Source organism: Haematobia irritans, chromosome 3 (assembly GCF_050003625.1).
Source record: "Haematobia irritans isolate KBUSLIRL chromosome 3, ASM5000362v1, whole genome shotgun sequence".
In the NCBI taxonomy this organism is placed as follows: Eukaryota; Metazoa; Arthropoda; class Insecta; order Diptera; family Muscidae; genus Haematobia; species Haematobia irritans.
The window spans coordinates 25,113,670-25,135,868 of NC_134399.1; the positions used below are offsets into that span (position 1 = coordinate 25,113,670).

Consider the following 22,199-nt stretch of genomic DNA (forward strand, 5'->3'; position numbering starts at 1 on the left):
TTAATAAATAACTTAATGTTTATTATAAATAATTAATCATAATTGTATTTTCCTTTTCGAAATTCTTTCTTAGCTATCTCTGCCAATGAAGTATATTCGACATGTTGTTTTTTGTGTGCTCGAAGACCAGCATCTTGAGCAAAAGCTTTACCACAAACTCCACACTTATATCGTTTAATGTCTGAATGTATTTGTTGATGCCTCAGCAAGTGTTTCTTTGCAGTAAAGCCCTTACCACATACATTACACAGGATATCACGAATATTAAGATGGGCTTTCACGTGAGCATTTAGAGCATGCAGATGATTAAATCCATATTTGCAAATGTGACACTCATATCGAAAACGCTTCTCATGTCTACGTATATGGTTATCATAGCCATGTCGTGACCTAAAACTAGCTCCACATATTTCGCACAAGTAGGGTTCTTCGCCTGGAATATAAGAAATATTATTTTATTAATTGTCTGCTAACTAAATAGTTTTTTTTTTATTTTCTTTTTTCTTCACCTGTATGCTCCCTAACATGCCAATCCAATTCAGCGCGGAAGGGATAGCCTTTACCGCATACATCACAATGATAATTGTTTATTCTCAAATGGCGTTTAGCATGTACAATATATTTAACCAATTTATTAAAACGCATTTCACAGAGAGCACATTTGAACGGTACAGTTTTTGTATGCTCCGACAGGTGTATATGGTACGATTCATATTTCTGTATAATTTGATTGCAATGGGAACATTTAAATGGGCCTTGACTATCGCTAAGAAATGACAGATCTTCATAATACTTTGAGGATGGCACAAAATCTTTGTTTTCCATTTCACATTTTAATTGTTGCTCCTTGTCAATGGAATATATGCGATTTATGTAATCAATACGTCTCTGCATATCGTGTATGTTAATATCGATGTTGTGTTTTTCCTTGAGTTCTTGTATTATGGGTTTTAAAGCCTCCAGTTTTTTGGGTTTTACAACGAATCCAATGTTTGTTACTTGCCACAAAATTTCACATTTTTTATAATATTCAATTATTATAGGTATATGAGATTCTTCCAGAGAACTCTTTTGAAAAGAAAAATAATTAAATTTTTAGTTTATGTAGTAAAAATTAAAGATTAAATTTGTACTCACCAAACGCCTATATTTTTTCTTCTGGTACTAAAAACAAAAATGAAAAATTAAAAAAATATTAGAAAAAAATTGAGAAATATTAAAAAAAAATGTTCTCTCAAATGCTGACGAAGCGACTGTCATTTTGAGTTAGCGTAAGAAGTATATAAGGGAGATAGAGAGGAAACTAATAGCAATAAATATACCATACTCCAAATAGTTATACTTAGTGATTTTGTCTTTTTTTAATAAAAATAAAATAAATAAAATAAAATAAATTAAGCTAAACTAAATTAAATTATATTTAATTTAATTTAATTTAATTTAAAAAACAACTCAGTTAAAAACTATGTTCACTGAGGCTGGATTACCTTCAATAGAAGAGAGGTTTTTGGAATCGAGGGTTAGACTACTACCGAAAATATTGGCTGTGAATGCATCCATCATCGATGTTGACGCTTTAAGAATATTAAAAGGAAAGAGAAAGCCGAAAGTTCCATCTGTAATTTATGAGTGCATAAATGGAATACAACCAGCTTTAGGCAGAGGCTACCAAAATATGATTCTAAATTTCCGCCATGGATGCACAGCGATGACAGTTGTGAACTTTCACTGAACAACTTTTGTAAAAGTAACACTTCAGTGGATATTTACTCGAAGCTTTTTAAAAATATAATATCCCAGCATACTGATTGGGTCTTTTTGTATACCGATTCATCAAAAAATGGAGACAATATAGCCTATGCGGTTGTTGACAAAGATGGCATTGTTCTAGGCGCTAAAATTATGTGCAACATTGCTTCAATTTTTACAGCCGAAGCGGCTGGCATTATGCACGCCGTAATATTGGTGCAACAATCGAAAAAGAAAACTATAATTTGCACAGACAGTCTATCAGTAATCAAAGCCGTGACTAATATCGGTGACCTCAGTTGGTACACTGTAAATAAAATATGCGATATATTAATGGCTAAAAGGGGGAAATCAAGCTCTGCTGGGTTCCCGGCCATGTCGGTCTAGTTGGGAATGACCATGATGATATAGCCGCCAAAGCGGCTTCTTCTGCTCCTTTATTTACTGATAACACTATCGAAAAACTCGATTTAAAGAGACACGTTATGATGAATTTTCTACATTCTTGCAGTAAACACTTCCAACATCACCATTATAATACAATTAACCCGAATTATTCCACTCCTCAATATCCTGGAAATACAATAAAAACGAAAACACGTATTTTTTCCCGACTACGGATGGGTCATACTATTTCAACGCATCAATATCTTATGAAAGTCAACTTGAACAACAACTGCCCTAAATGTGGAAATACCTTATCAGTATCTCATATTCTAAAAAACTGTTCTCATCTCACCCACTGGCACACCACTATACTCGACAATAAAGTGTTGGACATCCTAAAATCTACAACAGCAGATAATATAAATATAATTTTTAATTTCATATCTACTATCAAATTTCCAATTTCCAATCTAAAATTGTTTTTTTAAATTTTTAGCTGATAGCCTAAGTAGCTAATGCTAGATTTTTCTCTATTATTCTTATATTTACTATAAGTTTAATAAATAAATAAATAATAAAAATAAATAAATAAATTAAATTAAATTGATTTAAATTAAACTAAAATAAAATAAATTAAAATAAATTAAATTAAATTAAAATAAATTACATTACATTAAATTAAAATAAATTAAATTAAATTAACGGAAATGAAAACTGAATTAAATAAAATTAATTTATTTCTTCGACAATAAGCAACATACTCATAGAAAAAATCTGCCAATAATAATAAACGTCAACTACTATTTTTAGAAGACGAATTATTAATATTATATTTTGTGTTGTAATAGAAGCCATGGTGCCATTTAAGCCATTTAAAACTTTTATTTTAAATGTCATCTTTTCTAAAAATTTATAGCTGATGGCCTTAGCAGCCAATGCTACTTTTCTTTTTCTTTTTTTATCATACATTTACTGTATGATTAAAATAAACAATTAAATAAATAATTTATTTCAAACAATCAATTTTTTAATAAAACTAAAAACATTAACCCCCATTTTCATGAAGCTCAGTTAGTGCTACGTTAGCTAACGAACTTTTAAACCACACTATGGACATATCTGTCACCTTGCCTATATATTCCCGATGTCAGTTAAGAACTTAACTGGCGAAAATTTTTCTGTTAAACTTAACCGGAGAGAAGATATTGGCAGTTTTTTTCAAACGGAGCTACATGAGAATGGCCGTAAGTCAGTTAAGAATGTAATTGAAAATAGTTAAGTTTTTAATGAAAAAAATTAATTGAGTTTTGCAATGAACATCAATGAAATTTTTAAGTGAATCAAATCGAGTAGTTACTCCACTATAATTACAGTATGTTTACACTGGGAACTTTCATAAATATTTGTTAGTTTGTTTACATAATTTTTGAATACTGAAATATCGAAACAAATTTATTCAATACTTTTGTGAGTCATAATTATGTAGTTACTCGACTTTCAAGACTGATTATTTACATTGTCATAAAATATATATTTTTTCTCTTTTATTTCCTATTCCTATTAAAACATACAAAAGAGAATTATCTCTTCTTGTTTCTTGCTTAATTATACACTTCTCAGTTTTGTGTAAATGATTGTTTATTATAAGTATTCAACATCTTTTTTGCACACCTTATGTATTATTATGTATGAATATTGTATGAAATTTTTGAGAGTAGTCCATTGTAATTATTTTATTTTGGCCAAATAGGCTTAGAATTACATGCTCTGAATGAATAAATAAATAAATAAAAAAAAAAATAAATAATTAATTGAAATTTGCTAATGAAAAAAAAATAATTTTTTAATCAAGTATTCGTTTTAATCTCCAATTAAAACTGTGATTGATACTATAATCATGATTGATTGTATAACCGTGATTGAAGACATTTCAATTTAAAAAATTGATTGGATCAATTAATTTCGAAGATCATTGTATGACAACTAAATTACTCGACTGTCGATAACAACGAACTAGAGTAGTGTACTTGTTTTTATTTAGTTCCATTTCGAAACTATCGAAATTCCTATGTCAACACCTCACAACTGTCGCTTCGTCTCTAATATAGTCAACTTACCCGATGTTTAATTAAAACTTCTATATTTTGTTTTAGATATTGCATATGTTCCGTATACCATGGCAATTCACATTTGTCACCCTTCAATTGTTTATCATATTCACGAGAGTATTCATAGCGTATATCGGTTATACGTTTTCTAATATCTTCCCATTTCATATGGATTCCTAGTTTCTCATTAACTTCTTTAGCAATTTGTTGGAATCCATTTTGACGGATGATTTTATCATGGGAACGATTTTTAATATCCCATAGCACAGGATACTTTTCCAGTTCTGCTAGTATTGCAATGGTAAGTGCTTTATCGTCCACGTTTTGAGTATTTTCAAGTTTTTTCCATTTTTTACGAGGTACCTTAGCTTTGTTGGTTTCTTTGACAAACTGTGGAAATTAAATAAAAATTTGAAAAGGTAAATATGAATGTCATTTAGATAAAATTTTCATTTTTTTTTTTTGAGAAAGACAGACAGACGTCCTAGAATAAGAGGAAATAAAAGCCTAGAATCGACTTGGCTAATTCTGAGTTTTCCATTTCTCATCTAATTTTTTTTTGGGAAAGGATGGGTAACCCGCTATATCGAATTAAAGGATGATCAATTTTTAGGTTTTAACACAAATAAAGAAAAAGACACATTAAAATGCCTAGAATCGACTTGGTTCTCCATTTCTCATTGAATCCTAGAATAAACCGCACTACTCAATTCAAGGATAATCAGTAAAAAATTTAAATACATAGACTCGGTTAGGTTAAATTTGAATTGCATGTCGTCTTAGAAATTTGCGTTTAACTAAAAATGATACATAAACCTGAAATTTATTCTTGCCGAAATAAATTCCAGTTATGAAACTGCTGTACTTTTTCAAGAGCATACTCAAATAAATTTTCCCGTAATCAATCCTTCTATACTTACATCATAATCTGAATCTCTTGAATCATCGGAACTTTCATCAGCGGCATCTTCTTCAGGCTAAATAAAAATTCAGTTATTTGTGCATTGAATATATGTAACGCTAAATATTTTCTTCACGATACCTTAGTGGCAGTACGTTTCCGTAGATTAGCCCTTTTCCCTTTGGTATTTTGAGTTTCTTTTTTCTTTTCACTACAATCACTATCAGATCCAGAGCTTCCATGTACACTATCCTCATAATCTAGTCCACAACCTAATTCATAGGTATTATCCTCGCCTCCATCATCACTGTCTGATTCACCTCCTTCATGTTTCACATCGTTTTTCATTCCTTTTGTAGAGGTTGTTGCTGCCTTGGTTCCCGTATGTGTTTCCAAGGGATCTTCATTTTCATCTTCAGTTTTTGTACCACTTAAACGGCTGTTCTCACCCATGTCAATATCATCGCCATTAGGTGTTGGTAGTATATCGATAAGTTCTTCCACCTTGATCTCGGGGACAAATATATCCTCCTTGACATCTTCTAGTTTTTCATCTTCTTGTTGCTGTGGTTTCGATTGCTGCTCCTCCTCATCGTCAAGAGTAACCACAGTCGGGAGAACTTCATCATCATCATTGTCATCATGATACAATTTTTCAGAATGTTTTTCATCAAGATGCAAGGAAAATTTTTTCAATTGATCACAATTCTCATTGCAGAAAGCACAATTGAATATGTACACTTTGGACTTTTTATTATTTTTCAGGCTTAGTAATATTTCTCCACACCTTAATTGTTTTCTTTTATCAGCCCCCATAATACCCCAATAGATAAATTTGGTGGATTTGAGGATATGGTGTTGATGTTTTCCCAAAATTGTTTATATTAGTGAAAGGGTATGTTCAGTACATGTCAGCAAGTACGAATGTGTCGAATACACAGAATGGGAAGAGCTTTAGCGGTTTTCACAGGTATGTATGTATACACGTAAGGTAGGTATCATAAGCCAGCTGATTTACAGCCAATTTGTCGTTTACGAAACGAACGCTTTCGTTCGACTGAAATGCAAAAACTGCTGCTTTTCCTTTATAAATGCAACTGTTTTAGACATTCTAGTCGAACGAAAGCATTCGTTTCGGATATGAGAAATTGGCTGTTAAATATTTTATTGTATCACAAACCAATCAATAAAGCCGAAATACAATGAAAAATCAGGCGTATGCTTGAGCTTTTTTTTTACTTTAAAGCGACTTTACTTTTCCCAACACACAAACAAAGCGCAACGCTCGCTTCAGAAACATAAATTTTATATTTTCAATTACAAACCTGGAAGCAACAAATGTTTTTAACGTCAAAAACAAAATAGTCTACCAAAGCCCAAAAAGTTGAAATATTTTGAACTTTTTTGACGCTTCGACGCCAAGCTTACATTTATTGTGTGCCGTCTCATATAATTACAGCATCTATCAATCACTGATAGATAGGCGGCTGCACTAGCCTGATTTAAATTGGGCCAAAACCACCCCAGTCGGGCGTGGGAGGTCTCTTTCTTCCGGAGCTATGGTACAGTATCCTCATGAATCCTGTTCTGACTGGCCTAGGGGCTCTCTTTTGTAACGCTGGATCTCGCGCTCTATATGATGTAGATCAACCCCTACATTCCTGGGTGGTGGTTGTTTATCCATTTGGATGATCACTGCGATAATAACACAGGAGATACTGCTTTGACAACATGTAGTTGTATCTACGCACAGCGGTGTTCTTTGTCTCCACATAAAGGTGACCCAGGGGTGTGCTGCCCTGACGCTGCTCTAAGGACAGCATTCTGACTAGTCTGTATGTTATTCCACTGCGTATCACTTGTCTGAGGCCTCCACACAGGCGCTGCATAGATTTACCACTGACCAGTCAATTGCTTTATAGGTTGTTAACAAAGTTTCTTTGATTGCACCCCAAGTGACTTGAGGGTATCATTTCTACTGTGGAGCTTAGCATAAATTACCGGACATATCATTCCACGAGAACCGTCCTGTAACTCAGCTTTGGTCTCCCTATTTATGTTTGCTGAAATGACATGCAAAGCCGTGGTCGTACTATATACTTTGCGAAATCCATGTTAATGATTGGCAGCTCGAAAATACTCCACAAGGCTGGAAGGGTTAGTGCCTCAAGTGCCTTGGCTACTGGCCAGAGAAGGGAAATCGGTACGGTGTGCGATTCACCCTTGCTCGGGTCTTTGTCTGGCTTCAGTAGTGGAATCACCCTACCCATTTTCCAGACATCGGGTATGATGAGCGATTACAAGGACAAATTGAGAAGTCTGCTCAAGTACTCAACACCCAGAAGATTCAGCATTAGCATAGAGAACACGTTGGAGCCCAGCGCTTTGGATGGTTTCGCGCTGTTGATGACATTTTCTCTGCCTCTGCTATTCGTATTCGGCACAGACGTGCTCTCAAATCTAGGTGCCCTGCTCTTCCAATTCTCGTTCTACTCACCTTGAATAGTTCCCCAGGGCAACAAAAATTATATTCGGAAGCTAAATAGAATTCTAAAAATAAAATTCTATTCCAGTTCAAAATAAAAGTTTTCCTCCAAAACACGTCATTTTTATAATGTAAACGCCCTTAATTTCGAGTTTCCATGACAATCGTAGAGTCCGTTCAATGTGCCTTTTCTGAATAATTTCTGCTGGAAAAATAAACCAAGATATATCTATTGTCCAACTGTTTTTACCATTTCTCTTTGTACCATGCCAATCAGCTGAGTGGTCTGGATGTGAATTTTGATATCCGATTGTCAAAATTACAAACAGCTGGAAAATTTTGTTGATATTATGGAAATCAATCATAATTAAAGAAAAAAGACTTAAGATAAAAGTGTAAAACAAACCCTACTCCACCCATACTAATGGACAATAATGTGATAATACTTCAGTAATATACGAAAACAACTAAATTGCCGTATTTGAACAATGGATGGATGTGGAAACATGGAGGAACTCCCTTTTTATATATTCTTTAAGGGCTCGAGTGTCTCGGTTGAATGGAAGGCTAATACGAAAACAATACCACCATCTATTACTACCAATGGTATTCGGAGCATATGTTCCATAACACCACAGTATTTTCTTTTACTAATGAATAACAATTGGCTGTACGAGGCCAATTTCGATCAAGGTCAGATGAAACTACGTCTTGGCTATATACGAGCCTCTGTACAGGATATACAATATTGTAGAAATCTTAGTTCTGTTTATATGGTGCTGGATAATGGATCCGTGTTGACACACACTTTGAACCATGACCGTAACAATGTGGTCATCACTAATGAAAATTGGCAAACCATAACATTTGATCCACTGGAGTTATCGGAGGAGGGCGTTTTCATAAAACGCGTCTGTTGTTCTTCCGATGGAACCCTTTTTGTTTCGGACCGATTTGATATTTATGCTTTAGGCAATTGCGGTGTCCATTTCTCAGTTGAAAGTCGTCATCAACCAAAGATGTTGAAATGTTTTAAAGTACCTATGGAAATTGTTGATTTAAGTGCTGGAGACAATTTTTTTGTATTCTTAGTTAGAAAAAAGAAAGATACTCAAAAGGAGAAACTAACAGTTCGGGAATATGGTAATGGAATGAATTATGAATATGAATATGGAAAAAAGTAAAAATGTGTTTTGTCTTTTCAAGGTGAATTACCAGATCTTGTGTGCTCGGAACTGAAGTCTTCAAAATTGGAAGAAAAAGATACTGACATTTCCACATCCTCTATGCATTCCTCAATATCGAATAACTCTTTTATGAATATACAACATGTGCTTAATCTAGGACAAACACTTCTACATACTGAAATTTTCACCATGGGCTCACTTAACAAAGGTCTGCTTGGAACAGGCGATCATATTAAACGCGAAACCATTGTGGCTATAGAGAAACTGAAAGACATTGGTGTATGTAGTTTGGCAACTGGCAGGGATCACACAGTGGTAAGAGCTATTGATGGTTCCTTCTACCACTGGGGTCTAAATTCAAAGCAACAACTGACAATAGAGTCCAATGTATACGAGCTGAGTAGCCCCACAGAGTTTACGCTTAACTTTTCCAGTTTAAATGATACCAAGGAAAATATATTGGAAGCCTGTTGTGGAGATTATAGAACTGTACTCTTAAATACTCGAGGAGAATTATTTGAAGGTGAGAAGCAGCTATTGCACCAAGAAAAGGATTTTGTCACGCTGCAAATGAAGGATATGTCCAAGCAATCATTTCCCTTACTATTGGCCAGCTCAAATCTAACCATATATAATCGACGTAAATTCAAGCGACAGTATTGTATTGTTCATCATCATTTACAAAATCAGATCAGAAATATGCTAGGCTATCGCAAGCGTCTTATTTGTATACAGAGACTGGTCCACAAAGTCTTGCTAAAGGATTTGCAAATGTTGTGTACACAATGGGAAAATGTTTTATACATAGTGGTGGCTATGTTGAATTCTTTGGAACAGCTCTATCGCTCTGACTACGATGATACTTCGCAGTTGCTAATTGTGGCACACTTTCGAGATTATTTGGAAATATTTGAAAACTATGGAAAATCCTTTTGTGACCTAGACTCCATTGATGGTTTTGCGGTAGTGCAAAAATTATTTCAACAGTCACCAAATGAGGATATAACCTCATCGCCGTCCTCATCATCTTCCTCATTATTAGCGGATTGCAATAAGGATGAGTTTTTGAAAATATTCAAATGTCCTTTGCAATTTTTACCCATAATAACTCAATTTTTGGAAACAATTCAAAAGATCAGTGGTAACTGTAATATCGAATTGTCTTCGTGGCTGGAATTCGTTCGTTGTAATCGCAAAGACATGGAATTGGCTGAATATACAAGGGATTTTTGGCAAAGCAATCAGAAGAATGCTAAAATTTGTAATTTCAAACGTAAGGAGAGGCGTGTAATTCTCAGCTCCTCCACTGTTCCCATAAAACAGTCACACACCATAATGGGTCTGACCACTCCGATCTTTATCTTATTTTCCGATTGCCTGTGTCAGGTGGTGAACCATGTAGTCACCTACCCCTTGGAGGCAATGTGGATAAAGAAGGATGGTGATTGTGGTATACTAATAAAAACACCCGAAAAGAAATTCACGCTTACTGCAAGAAATCCCTACGACAAAGATCTCTGGTATGATCAATTGGAGTCATCCATTAAGAGTATTCTCAATTTACCAGAAAAAGCAAAAATTCCTGAAGTACGCTCAATCCAATATAATTTCTCCACACATTCCAATTACTCGGGAGCGAATGTCAAAGGGAATTTTTCAAATGCTGTCATGCATGGTAAATGTGTGTTGAAATATCCCAATGGCAAAATCTATTCCGGAGATGTCATCCATGGTGTTATAGAAGGTTATGGCAGAATGTTTTTACCCAAGGTTGGTCTGTATAAAGGCTACTTTAAAAATGGAAAATTCTGTGGTAATGGAACACTCATAATTCGTGAAAAGGAAATCTATGAAGGCAACTTTCGTAATGGTCTATTTAATGGTCATGGTCATATGCAAACTTCCGAGTATATATATGTGGGTGAATTTCAAGATAATCTAAAATGGGGTTATGGCGTACTGGATAATCTTGCAACTGGTGACAAATATATTGGCATGTTTGCTGATAATAAAAAATCGGGGCCTGGTATTTGTGTAACTGCTTCGGGCAACTATTTTGAGGGTTTGTTTGCAAATGACGAATTGAGCGGTGGTAAGACGGTGGCTATTTTTCCCAATCAGTATTTCTACGAGGGCGAGTCAGGACTAAATGGGCCTAATGGCTTGGGGAAATACTATATGCCCAAAGATGACACCGGGAAAAGTGAAACAAATGTAGGTTATGACAGCATATAACGAAAATTGAATTCTAACAAAAACATATTTTTTTCTTGTTTTCAGGAAACCTATTTTCCTACAAGCATGGATAATGTTGTCGTTGGAAACATTTTGAGTGGTCAGTTAAGTGGTACCTGGGAAAATGTGAAAATAAATAACGGATCTATTGAAATCAATGTGAATTTTCCAAAATATCCAAGGTTGGTATACATTTCAACGTAAATATAAATTTATTGATTTGATGCAGAGGAAGTCTATCTTTTTTAAAATCTTCCTATCATAAGGATACAATTTTAATATCATTGGCGAATAGCTCACCAGGCGATCAAGCGTGGTACTTACGCATGTTCGTCATGCAATATTAATAAATTTCTACTATACTACCGAAGGCCAGTTTGTGTTTGGCACGTGGAGCGATAGAAGAAAAAATCCAGACTACAGTTCTGCTCGTTTTCGATCAGGACCAAGTACATCTAGAACTGCCGAGGTAGGCATACAAGACGTATACGACCTTGAGTTGATGCTGTACAGTATAGTCGATAGGACACTTGACAGCAAATATTCCTCCCGAGCCCCGCGAAGTATTTTCCAGCTGTATGTAATCAATACAGAATTCGACAACTGGGAAAAGTTATCTGAATCGACTTTTACCTTTTCGAAAGGTCGAATTTTTGATTTTTTCCAAACTTGGAGAAATCGACTTTTGCGAATATTATTAAAAAGTAGCATTTTAATCTATTTCAATCTAGATACTTGAAATATTATTCTTCCCAAGCACCGTTGAGAATTTTCCTGCTGTTGATGTTATTTATATAGATTCCGAAAACTGGGGATATTAATCCAAATCAAATAAAAAAATGTTGCATGTTTGCATGTTTTATTTTGAAATATTCAAAAAAACATCACTGATCCTCACATATTTCACATACAATAGTTAATTATCTGTATGAATATTCCTATTTAATGAGCCGCAGCTTCCTCACTAATGGCCACACGGGCGGCAACGGGCATTTTGTATTCTGTTTCAGGTGTTTCATAGATCAAAAATTCGATCAATTTCGCCTGTTTCAAAGGTTTTCTTCTTAACTTTCCCCAAATTTGTATAAGTCGACTTTCAATCTTTCCAAACATTTGGAAAAGCCGACTTTAGAGATTATTATAAAAAAGGCGAATTTTGACTTGGCAATTTTTTGATGAGTTGCATGCATAAAAACATCGATATCACATTTGCTCTTTCAATCCAAAGTCGAATTTCCACTCTAATCGTTTAAATTCGATTGTGTCTCTATCAAAATTCGTTTTGAATCGATTTTCCAAAAAGCGAACTGTTGATCCGAAGATTACGAAAGTCGACATCGACATTTTTTCTAACAAAAAATTAAGTTTTTGAAAATTCGACTTTCGATTATCGATTTTGAAGATTACAAAAAGCGATATCGACTTTTTATTTGACAAAAAATAACTTATCGAAATTCTGGTTTTCAATTGTGGCCACTATTAAAAGTCGATTTTGGCCCCCATAACGTTCAAATGCCAATTTTGACCAAACACAAAAAAGTTTTTCATCCGTGGTTTTCCCCTTTCGGTTATGCTGGTAACATTTCTGAAAGCGAAGAGCCCCTCATGTCAAAGAGCCGCCTTTACTTATTAAGTTTTAGGATTAATCGAAGATTAAAGATTACAAAATGTCGACATAGATTAGTCGAAAATTCTATTTTGAACACCTAGCACCACTGCGTATGGAACATTTCAAAGGATTTTACCCGAACCTGGTATAAAATCGTTTAACCCTCTAATGCCCCAATTTTTTTGCCGGCTGATTAAATTTTCAATGTTAACGACACAAAAACAAGAGAACTAAGCAAGAAAAATGTATACGGTAAAATTCAGCATATGCTGCAAAGCCTCCTGAATAGTTTCAAATAAGTTTTCTTTTTATTTTGTCCATTTTTGTTGTCTTAAGGTGTGTTTTACTAAAAGCTTCCTTATTAAATGAAGCCCGCCTAAAGGCGGTCTTGGGCATTAGAAGGTTAATCACATCATGGAAACCCCCTTACGATAAATACTAAGTCACGGCGTTAATTTCTTCACGAAATACATTGAAACAATTTTTTGTCTTCCATCCATTTTGTTAAGACTAGAAGTGCCCATATGTAATAGGTACTTTTAGTTAAATGTGGTATCACAATGGACTGAATAGTCTAATGGCCAGTTTCTCATCCTCCGATTAATTTTAACCGGTGGATAGACCTCCGGTTAGTAAAATTTTTGTATGGGATCAGCTGTTTTATCGACACGATAAATAATAACAAGACATTGAGAAACTGGCCCTAAGTGAGCCTGAAATTTAATCGGGCTGCCAATTTAACCTAACCTAACCTAACCTTGTCTTCCATCACGAAATTAATTGATCCAATAAAGTCAATTAAGAATTTATTCAATCACAGAAATGATAATATCAATCACCAACGCTAATAAAAAATTTAATTGACACAATTAAAAAAATGATGCAATTAATGTTGTGATTGATTTTAGTTTTGATTAAAAACATTTATTGAATCAAATTTTAATTGGAATAAGTATATACGGCCGTAAGTTCGGCCAGGCCGAATCTTATGTACCCTCCACCATGGATTGTATAGAAACTTGTACTAAAGACTGTCATCCACAATCGAATTACTTGGGTTGCGGTAACACGGTGGCAAGGCATCTTAAAACTTCTTAATACCGTGTTCTCAATTGTAAGTTAGTCCATACGGGGTATATATTAAACAAAAAAGGCCGTAAATAATACGTAAATAATTCAGTTCGACAAAATTTTCTATAGAAATAAAATTTTGATACGTAAATAATTCAGTTCGACAAAATTTTCTATAGAAATAAAATTTTGACAAAATTTTCTATAGAAATAAAATTTTGACAAAGTTTTCTATAGAAATAAAATGTTGATAAAGTTTTCTATAGAAATAAAATCTTGAAAAAATTTTGTATAGTAATAAAATTTTGACCAAATTTTTTATAGAAATAAAATTTTGACAAAATTTTCTATAGAAATAAAATTTTGACAAAATTTTCTATAGCAATAAAATTTGAAAACATTTTCTATAGAAATAAAATTTTGACAAAGTTTTGTATAGAAATAAAATCTTGACAAAATTTTGTATAGTAATAAAATTTTGACCAAATTGTTTTAAGAAATAAAATTTTGACAAAATTTTCTATAAATAAAATAATATATATAAATAATATAAATAAATAAAATTTTGACATAATTTTCTATAGTAATAAAATTTTGACAAAATTTTCTATTGTAATAAAATTTCGACAAAATTTTCTATAGTAATAAAATTTTGATAAAATTTTCTAAAGAAATAAAATGTTGGTAGATTATTTTTGGGGATCGGCTATATATAACTATAGACCGATATGGACCAATTTTGGCATGGTTGTTAGCGGCCATATACTAGCGCAATGTACCAAATTTCACCACGTGTCATGTATGGGGGCTACATATAATTATGGACCAATTCCTGCATGGTTGTTAGAGACCATATACTAACACAATGTACCAAATTTCAGCCAGATCGGATGAAATTTGCTTCTCTTAGAGGCTCCGCAAGCCAAATCGGGGGATCGGTTTATATTAGGGCTATATATAATTATGGACCGATATGGACCAATTCCTGCATGGTTGTTAGAGACCATATACTAACACCATGTACCAAATTTCAGCCGGATCGGATGAAATTTGCTTCTCTTTGAGGCTCCGCAAGCCAAATCGGGGGATCGGTTTATATGGGGGCTATATATAATTATGGACCGATGTGGACCAATTTTAGCATGGTTGTTAGAGACCATATACTAACACCATGTACCAAATTTCAGCCGGATCGGATGAATTTTGCATCTCCAAAACCGAGCGTCGGTTTATATGGGGGTTATACGTAAAAGTGGTCCGATATGGCCCATTTGCAATACCATCCGACCTACATCAATAACAACTACTTGTACCTAGTTTCAAGTCGATAGCTTGTTTCGTTTGGAAGTTAGCGTGATTTCAATAGACGAACGGCGGGCATGCTTAGATCCACTCAGAATTTCACCACGACCCAGAATATATATACTTTATGGGGTCTTAGAGCAATGTATCGATGTGTTACAAACGGAATGACATCGGTAGTGAAAGATTTAATGTTCGATTGGACTAGATTTTCACAAAAAAAACAACACAAAAAAACCAACAATTGGTCGATTTTGAATCAACACAAAAAAAATCAACAATTGGTCGATTTTGAAGTTTTTTATATTTAATTCTTTCATTATTTTGTTAATCGTAAGCCTAAAAGTCGATTGGACTCGATTTTCCAAAAATCACCAATCATTCAGTTGATTTTGAAGATTACAAAAAGCCGACTTAGAATTTCGATTATCGATTATCTGAAAATTCGATGTTTGATTGTGGCCGCTATCAAAAGTCGATTTTGGCCAACATTAAAGTTCGATTGGACACGATTTACAAAAATCAACAGTCGATCGGTCGACTTTGAAATTTGTATATTAAATTATTTCGTTGGTTTGTTACTCTTAAGACTAAATAAACAATCATTCCGTCGATTTTGAAGATGACAAAAAGCCATCTTCGAATTTAAAAAAGTCGATTATACGAAAATTCGATTTTGACCACTTTCAAAAGTCGATTTTGGCCACCATTAGAAGTCGATTGGGCTCGATGTAAAAAAAAAAAATCAACAGACGAACGATCGTTTTTGAAATTTTTATATTAAATTCTTTCATTAGTTCGTAAATCGTAAGCCTACAACGCCAATACAAAAATCGAATTCGATTGGATTTTTTGACAAAAAATCGATTATATGAAAATCGGATTTTCGATTATGGATTTGCCCACTATCAAAAGTCGATTGTGGTCACCATTAAAATTCGACAGGATGCGATTTTCCAAAACAAAAAGCGAAAAATTCGGGTTTTTGACAAAAACTCGGATCTCAATTCAATCAATTTCACTTTCAATTTATTAAGACAATACAATAAGGCACGAAATTCACAAACTTTTCACAAAATTTTTAACATTTATTAAGATTAAAATCCACATTTTTTCTTTATCTATTACTTTGTGAATAACAACCTTATCTTATATTTATTTGCTTACAGCTCTTTTGGAAGTCATATCGTTAATAATTCCGAGAAATGGTGTAGTTTATTTAAAGATTTCGAAAATGAAATTTTCGAAGATTTAGCTAAAGCAACAACAAACACATCGAAAGCTATAACATTTGCCCTATGGAATCGAATTATATCGTTCATAACAAAGCAACATGAAATCGAAAATGAAAAAATGACTGAGTTTGATATTATGAACTCTTCTACACCGCCCTCGACATCGAATACTTGTCGTAGAGATTGGAGTGTTACTTCCTTTGATGTGGATAAATTAAGTTTGAATTCGTCAACGTTTAGTTACGACCAAAAATCCGAGCTTAATAAGTCACTCTCCCATTCGGATGATACATTGTTAAATGGTTTAGAATTTTACAATTTGGATTTGCTAAGTACATTTGGCAATAAATTCAAACGTTTAAATAACGAAGATACCAGCAATAACTCAACATTCCCTAATTTAATAGCCATTATGGAAAACTGCAGTACAACAATAGATTCCTTCAATGATAGTGCTTTGAGTAACTGTGATATGTTGGATGACTGGTAAATGGCTAGAATTTGAGTGAATTTTTGTGTTTTTGTATTTTGTATTTATATTTTTATAGTACCTCATTGCAATCGGAAATGGAATTAATACCACCGTTTGGCTTGTCCGAACTAACAGAGGAAGATCTAGTCGCTATCAAGGCATACCTAAAGGATGCATTCCGTTATCGTTATCATCCCTTGAAACACTTAAACGATCGTATTACCTATGCCTTTTACCGATCCTATGGCTGTTGGAAAATAAAACCAACACCACTGCTAGCCAAACAGGCCATGAGAGAATGGGAATCTATATCACAGCGAATGTATAAATTTATCCGTCGTTTATTTCCTGCATTGCCCGAAGAGTATTGCGTGATTGGTGAACAAAGAGAAGTGGTTTCCCATGTAACGCTATTATATCCCATAGTATTGTCGGAAAGCATTTACTCTATGCTTTTTGTATTATATGCTAATCAGTATAGTGACAAAGATGAGCTATATCGTCAAAATCTAATGCGTGCTGAAAAATTAACGGATGAAATACTGGTACATCGTTTGGAATTTGACAAGTAACTATTATTTTTATAATTTAAGTATGGCCCCTAATCCTGATTTACATTTTATTTGTGGTTATTTTTAGTGATATTTTGGCAGTTATAAAGACCCCGCAGTTTTCGGAAGCTGTACAAATGCTAAATGAGCTTAAAGAGAAATATAGCCCTATGGCCATGCTAACTGTGATAGAAAATTGTATGGAAAAATTAACCCATGCATATCAACAAATCTCCAGAGGTAAAATATATAATGTTTTTTTTTTATAAAAATAATTTTTCATTTTAGTTTAGTAATTTATTTTTCATTCCATATCAGCAGACAAACAATATTTTTCTGTATAACAGCAATACAATTCCTATAATCTAATAGCAGATATGTTGCTAAAACACCACGTATTTTGCTGAAATAGATTTTTTTATACCCTAAACCACATAGTGGTTAGGGTATATTAACGTTGATCTGCCAAAAAAAAAATGTGCCTACCCAAAATATTGATTTTAGACCCCATAAAATTTGTACCGTTCGACTCAGAATCACCTCCAGAGTCGATCTAGCCCTTGGTTTCCGTCCGTCTGTCCTGTCGCATTTATTAACAGAGTCGTGAGTCATGCTGATGGCAAGGGCGTGAGTGTGAGTGAGCGTGACCAAATGTCATGCATGAGCGTGTAACGAATTTCGGAAAAATACGCTCACGAAAATAGTCCCGCCCAACGACATACAACGCTTACGAGTTGAATTCATTTATAATTTTAGTGACACCTAGAATGTTAAGAGTTTAATAACGCTCTCGATTTTAATCATGTTCATGTTTTCAGACACGTCGCTAAGGTAAATTACTCATAAAACTATTCATGAGTCACGATATTTTTCGTGAATCACGGTATTTTTCGTGAGTCATGACATTTTCGTTTGAGAGAACAAATGTTTTTTTCGTGAGTTTGCGTGAGCGTGAGTGCTACCAAACAATATCGTGCGTGAGTGTGCATAAGATTTTTCCGTCATGAGTAAAATATTACTCACGTGCACATCTCTACTCTGAATCTCCTGAGTCGATCTAGCGCTTGGTGTTCGTCCGTCCATGTATTTGGTGTTCGCAGGATTCCGCTCGCATTTATTAACCGATTTCGATTAAAATTGGTACAGTGTGTTGTTGGAGGAAAAATCAGATCAAATTTAGATATAGCTCCCGTATATATGTATCGCCCGATTTTCCCAAATTTGTCCGTACAACCCTTATTTATCAACCGATCTTACTCAAAGTTGGCGTACTCTAGTCTTCTATTGTACTACCTATATGCGCGTAAAATCATGGAAATCGGTTAAGATTTATATATAGCTCCCATATATATGTATTGCCCGATTTTCTAAAATTTGGTCATTATAGCCTAATTTATTAACCGATCTTACTTGGGAGCCACTGTGGTGCAATGGTTAGCATGCCCGCCTTGCATCCACAAGGTCGTGGGTTCGATTCCTGCTTCGACCGAACACCAAAAAGTTTTTCAGCGGTGGATTATCCCACCTCAGTAATGCTGGTGACATTTCTGAGGGGTTTAAAAGCTTCTTTAAGTGGTTTCACTGCAATGTGGAACGCCGTTCGGACTCGGCTATAAAAATGAGGTCCCTTGTCATTGAGCATAACATGGAATCGGGCAGTACTCAGTGATAAGCGAGAAGTTCACCAATGTGGTATCACAATGGACTGAATAGTCTAAGTGAGCCTGATACATCAGGCTGCCACCTAACCTAAATCTGTTCAGATTTAGATATAGCTCCCATATTGGTAGCGTCCGATTTTTAAAAATGTACCCTAAATAACCATATTTTTGACCATAGTGGCCTTATTATTTACCCGATCTTACTCACATTTAACACAGGGTAAATCTCCTGTAATATCAATTAAACCTGCAAAATATCCAAAATCGGTTCAGATTTAGATATACCTCCCATATATATGTATCGCTCGATTTTCCCAAATTTGGCCATAATACTATTATTTATTCAACAATGTTACCCAAATTCCAAATTTTGATGTATTAGCCAATCGTATTTAGACTTACATGTAGCTCTAACATAAAAATATTTCCCGAATTTCACAAATTTGGATTTATTGCCCACACTAATTGAGCGATTTCGTTTTTTTTAATAATGTACTCATTTTTAGTGGCATACTAACTCTGTAGGTACAGAATCAACTAAGCTGCTAATATCAGACATTTCTGTTCTGATTGCGATAAAACTCCCATAAACATGTACCCCTTAAATATAGAAATACGTTGATAATTATTTATCTCCCAAATCTATAACATTGATAGCCCACAAACAATGTTTACTAATTCAGTAGGGGTTATTTAGGGTATAATATAGTCGACCCCGACTTTCTACTTTACTTACTTGTTTTATTTTAATTTCTTATCTAAGAAATAACAGATTTTATTCAAATGTTATTACAAAGAAGACTTTTTTGTTTTTTATACCCTCCGCCATAGGATGGGGGTATATTAATTTTTTTCATTCCGTTTGTAACACATCGAAATTATACCAATATTTCGACCCCATAAAGTATATATATTCTGGGTCGTGGTGAAATTGAGTCTAGCTATGTCCTTCCGTCCGTCTGTCCCGCTGTCCGTACGTCTGTGGAAATCACGCTATCTTTCGAACGAAACAAGCTATCGACTTGAAACTTGGCACAAGTAGTTGTTATTGATGTAGGTCGGATGATATTGCAAATGGACCATATCGGACCACGTTTACGTATAGCCCCCATATAAACCGATCCCCAGATTTGACATCCGAAGCCTCTTAGAGGAGCAAAATTCATCCCATCCGGTTGAAATTTTGTACGTGGTGTAAGTATATGGTCTCTAACACCCATGCAAACATTGGTCCAAATCGGTCCATAATTATATATAGCCCCCATATAAACCCATCCCTAGATTTGACCTCCGGACCCTCTTGGAGGAGCAAAATTCATCCGATACGGCAGAAATTTGGTACGTGGTGTTAGTATATGGTCTCTAACAGTCATGCAAACATTGGTCCATATCGGTCCATAATTATATATAGCCCTCAGATTTGACCTCCGGAACCTCTTGAAGGAGGAAACTTCATAACATTCGATTGAAATTTGGTACATTGCGCTAGTATATGGCCGCTAACCGCCATGCAAAAATTGGTCCATAACGGTCGCCAATCACACAAAAATTGGTCCAAAATCACCAAAAATAATCTACACTCATAGAAAAAAGTCTGCTAAAAACAGCATTCGATGTCTGCTGTTATATTTTTGTACTTCAGGGCGTATGAACAACAATTTATAAAATTTTTAGGTTATAAAATGTTCCCCAAAGCCTATTTAAGAACCAAAAGTAGTTTGGTATATTTTTGCACTGTAATATACTTACAAGCTCCTAAATACGATCAGCAAACATTTTGTTTGCTGTTATGCCTCAATTCGATAAATATTCAGATTTTTGGTCAAATACTACAGATATTCATAAAATATTGTGTTAATTATGTTAGGATAGCTCCTAAGTTGACATTTTTATTTGTTTTAGCCAAAATAAAACTTGTTTTAGTGTAATCGAGCTTCAAAAATAGCAGGAAATGTTTGCTATTTCAGCAAACAATGACTGCTGTCCTTTTTTCAGCAGACTTTCTGCTGTTTTAGCAGACTTATCTGCTGTCCCTACTAACAAATTTCTTTGGGTTTACCAAAATTTTATTTCTATAGACGATTTTGTCAAAATTTTATTTCTATAGAAAATTTTGTCAAAATTTTATTACTATAGAAAATTTTGTTAAAATTTTATTTCTATAGAAAATTTTGTCAAAATTTTATTTCTATAGAAAATTTTGTCAAAATTTTATTTCTATAGAAAATTTTGTCAAACTGAATTATATACGTATTTAATCGGTCTTTTTTGTTTAATATATACCCCGTATGGACTAACTTACGGGGTAGAAGACGGTGTGAAGAAGCTTTAAGATACCTTGCCATCGGCTAGCGTTACCGCAACCCAAGAATTCGATTGTGGATTACAGTCTTTAGTAGAAATTTCTACGCAATCCATGGTGGAGGGTACATAAGATTCGGCCTGGCAGAACTTACGGCCGTATATACTAGCTTCTATTTCATTTATTAAAAATTATGAATTTCGTATTGCATCTCATTGAAATGTTCTTTTCGATTTTCAGATAATCTAAGAAGTCTGAATGCCGATCTTATAATGCCTTTAACATTGGTCTTATTACTGCGGGCAGGAATTCATCATCTTGGCGCTGAGTTGGCATTACTGGATGATTTGACCGATAGTCAAAATTTTCAATTCGAAATGAATGGCATTCGAGGTTATTGTTTGACCACACTTAAGGTAATTAGTTAAATATTGAATCCCACCTTTTGAGTGTAGCCTAATTATATTTTGGATTTTCATTTTAGGCATCATATGAACATCTAACAAATAAATCGTTGTTTGAAAATAACTAAAAGCACTCTTAACAAATAGATACTTTAATATTTAAATAAAAATGTATGATGTATGTATATGGGTATCTTAAATGCAAAATGGCGTAACACTACTTCCAAAAGCGAAGTTATCAAGAAAAATATTAGCTTTCACATTTTACTATTTGTTTTTCACAATATTTTGTCTGTGCTATTTGCATTTCAGTTGACCTTGTACATTTGTGGAAATATGAACCAAATTTGTTATAACCCCAAAAAACAAATGTTAGTCTAAATGTTATATAATTATGTTGTATGTATGAATTTTAAATATTCATTTGAAAAAATTTTTTTTGGCTGCCTTCAAAAGCTTAATTCACCAAAATAACGATACAAAGTTTTATTAGTCTACCTTATTTTTATAATAAAAAAAATGAATGCAGCAATGAAATAA

General features: G+C 34.0%; 2 protein-coding genes across 2 annotated transcripts; one reads left to right on the forward strand and one right to left on the reverse strand.

The window, feature by feature from the left end:
* Positions 1-6,038, reverse strand: LOC142229925 (uncharacterized). The gene is made up of 6 exons (XM_075300522.1): positions 5,287-6,038; positions 5,165-5,221; positions 4,254-4,634; positions 1,138-1,164; positions 510-1,068; positions 1-433 (listed from the first exon to the last, which is right to left on the reverse strand). Exons 1-6 carry the CDS (start codon positions 5,959-5,961, stop codon positions 33-35), a joined length of 2,100 nt encoding a protein of 699 aa, XP_075156637.1. The 5' UTR covers positions 5,962-6,038; the 3' UTR covers positions 1-32.
* A 1,910-nt stretch (positions 6,039-7,948) lies between these two features.
* Als2 (Amyotrophic lateral sclerosis 2) lies at positions 7,949-22,199 on the forward strand. Its single transcript, XM_075299139.1, has 8 exons — positions 7,949-8,773; positions 8,837-11,031; positions 11,098-11,234; positions 16,204-16,755; positions 16,818-17,309; positions 17,381-17,532; positions 21,496-21,671; positions 21,740-22,199. Exons 1-8 carry the CDS (start codon positions 8,119-8,121, stop codon positions 21,785-21,787), a joined length of 4,407 nt encoding a protein of 1,468 aa, XP_075155254.1. The 5' UTR covers positions 7,949-8,118; the 3' UTR covers positions 21,788-22,199.

Bases quoted from the DNA above. Each gene is read 5' to 3' on its own strand.
- LOC142229925 (XM_075300522.1), bottom strand. From the start codon at position 5,961: ATGGGGGCTGATAAAAGAAAACAATTAAGGTGTGGAGAAATATTACTA. The intron at 1,165-4,253 runs GTAAGTTGACTA...TTTTGTTTTTAG, and splicing joins AAGTTTTAATTAAACATCGG to TACCAGAAGAAAAAATATAG. The intron at 434-509 runs GTGAAGAAAAAA...CTTATATTCCAG, and splicing joins GCATGTTAGGGAGCATACAG to GCGAAGAACCCTACTTGTGC.
- Als2 (XM_075299139.1), top strand. From the start codon at position 8,119: ATGGATGGATGTGGAAACATGGAGGAACTCCCTTTTTATATATTCTTT. The intron at 8,774-8,836 runs GTAATGGAATGA...TGTCTTTTCAAG, and splicing joins ACTAACAGTTCGGGAATATG to GTGAATTACCAGATCTTGTG. The intron at 11,032-11,097 runs GTAGGTTATGAC...TCTTGTTTTCAG, and splicing joins CCGGGAAAAGTGAAACAAAT to GAAACCTATTTTCCTACAAG.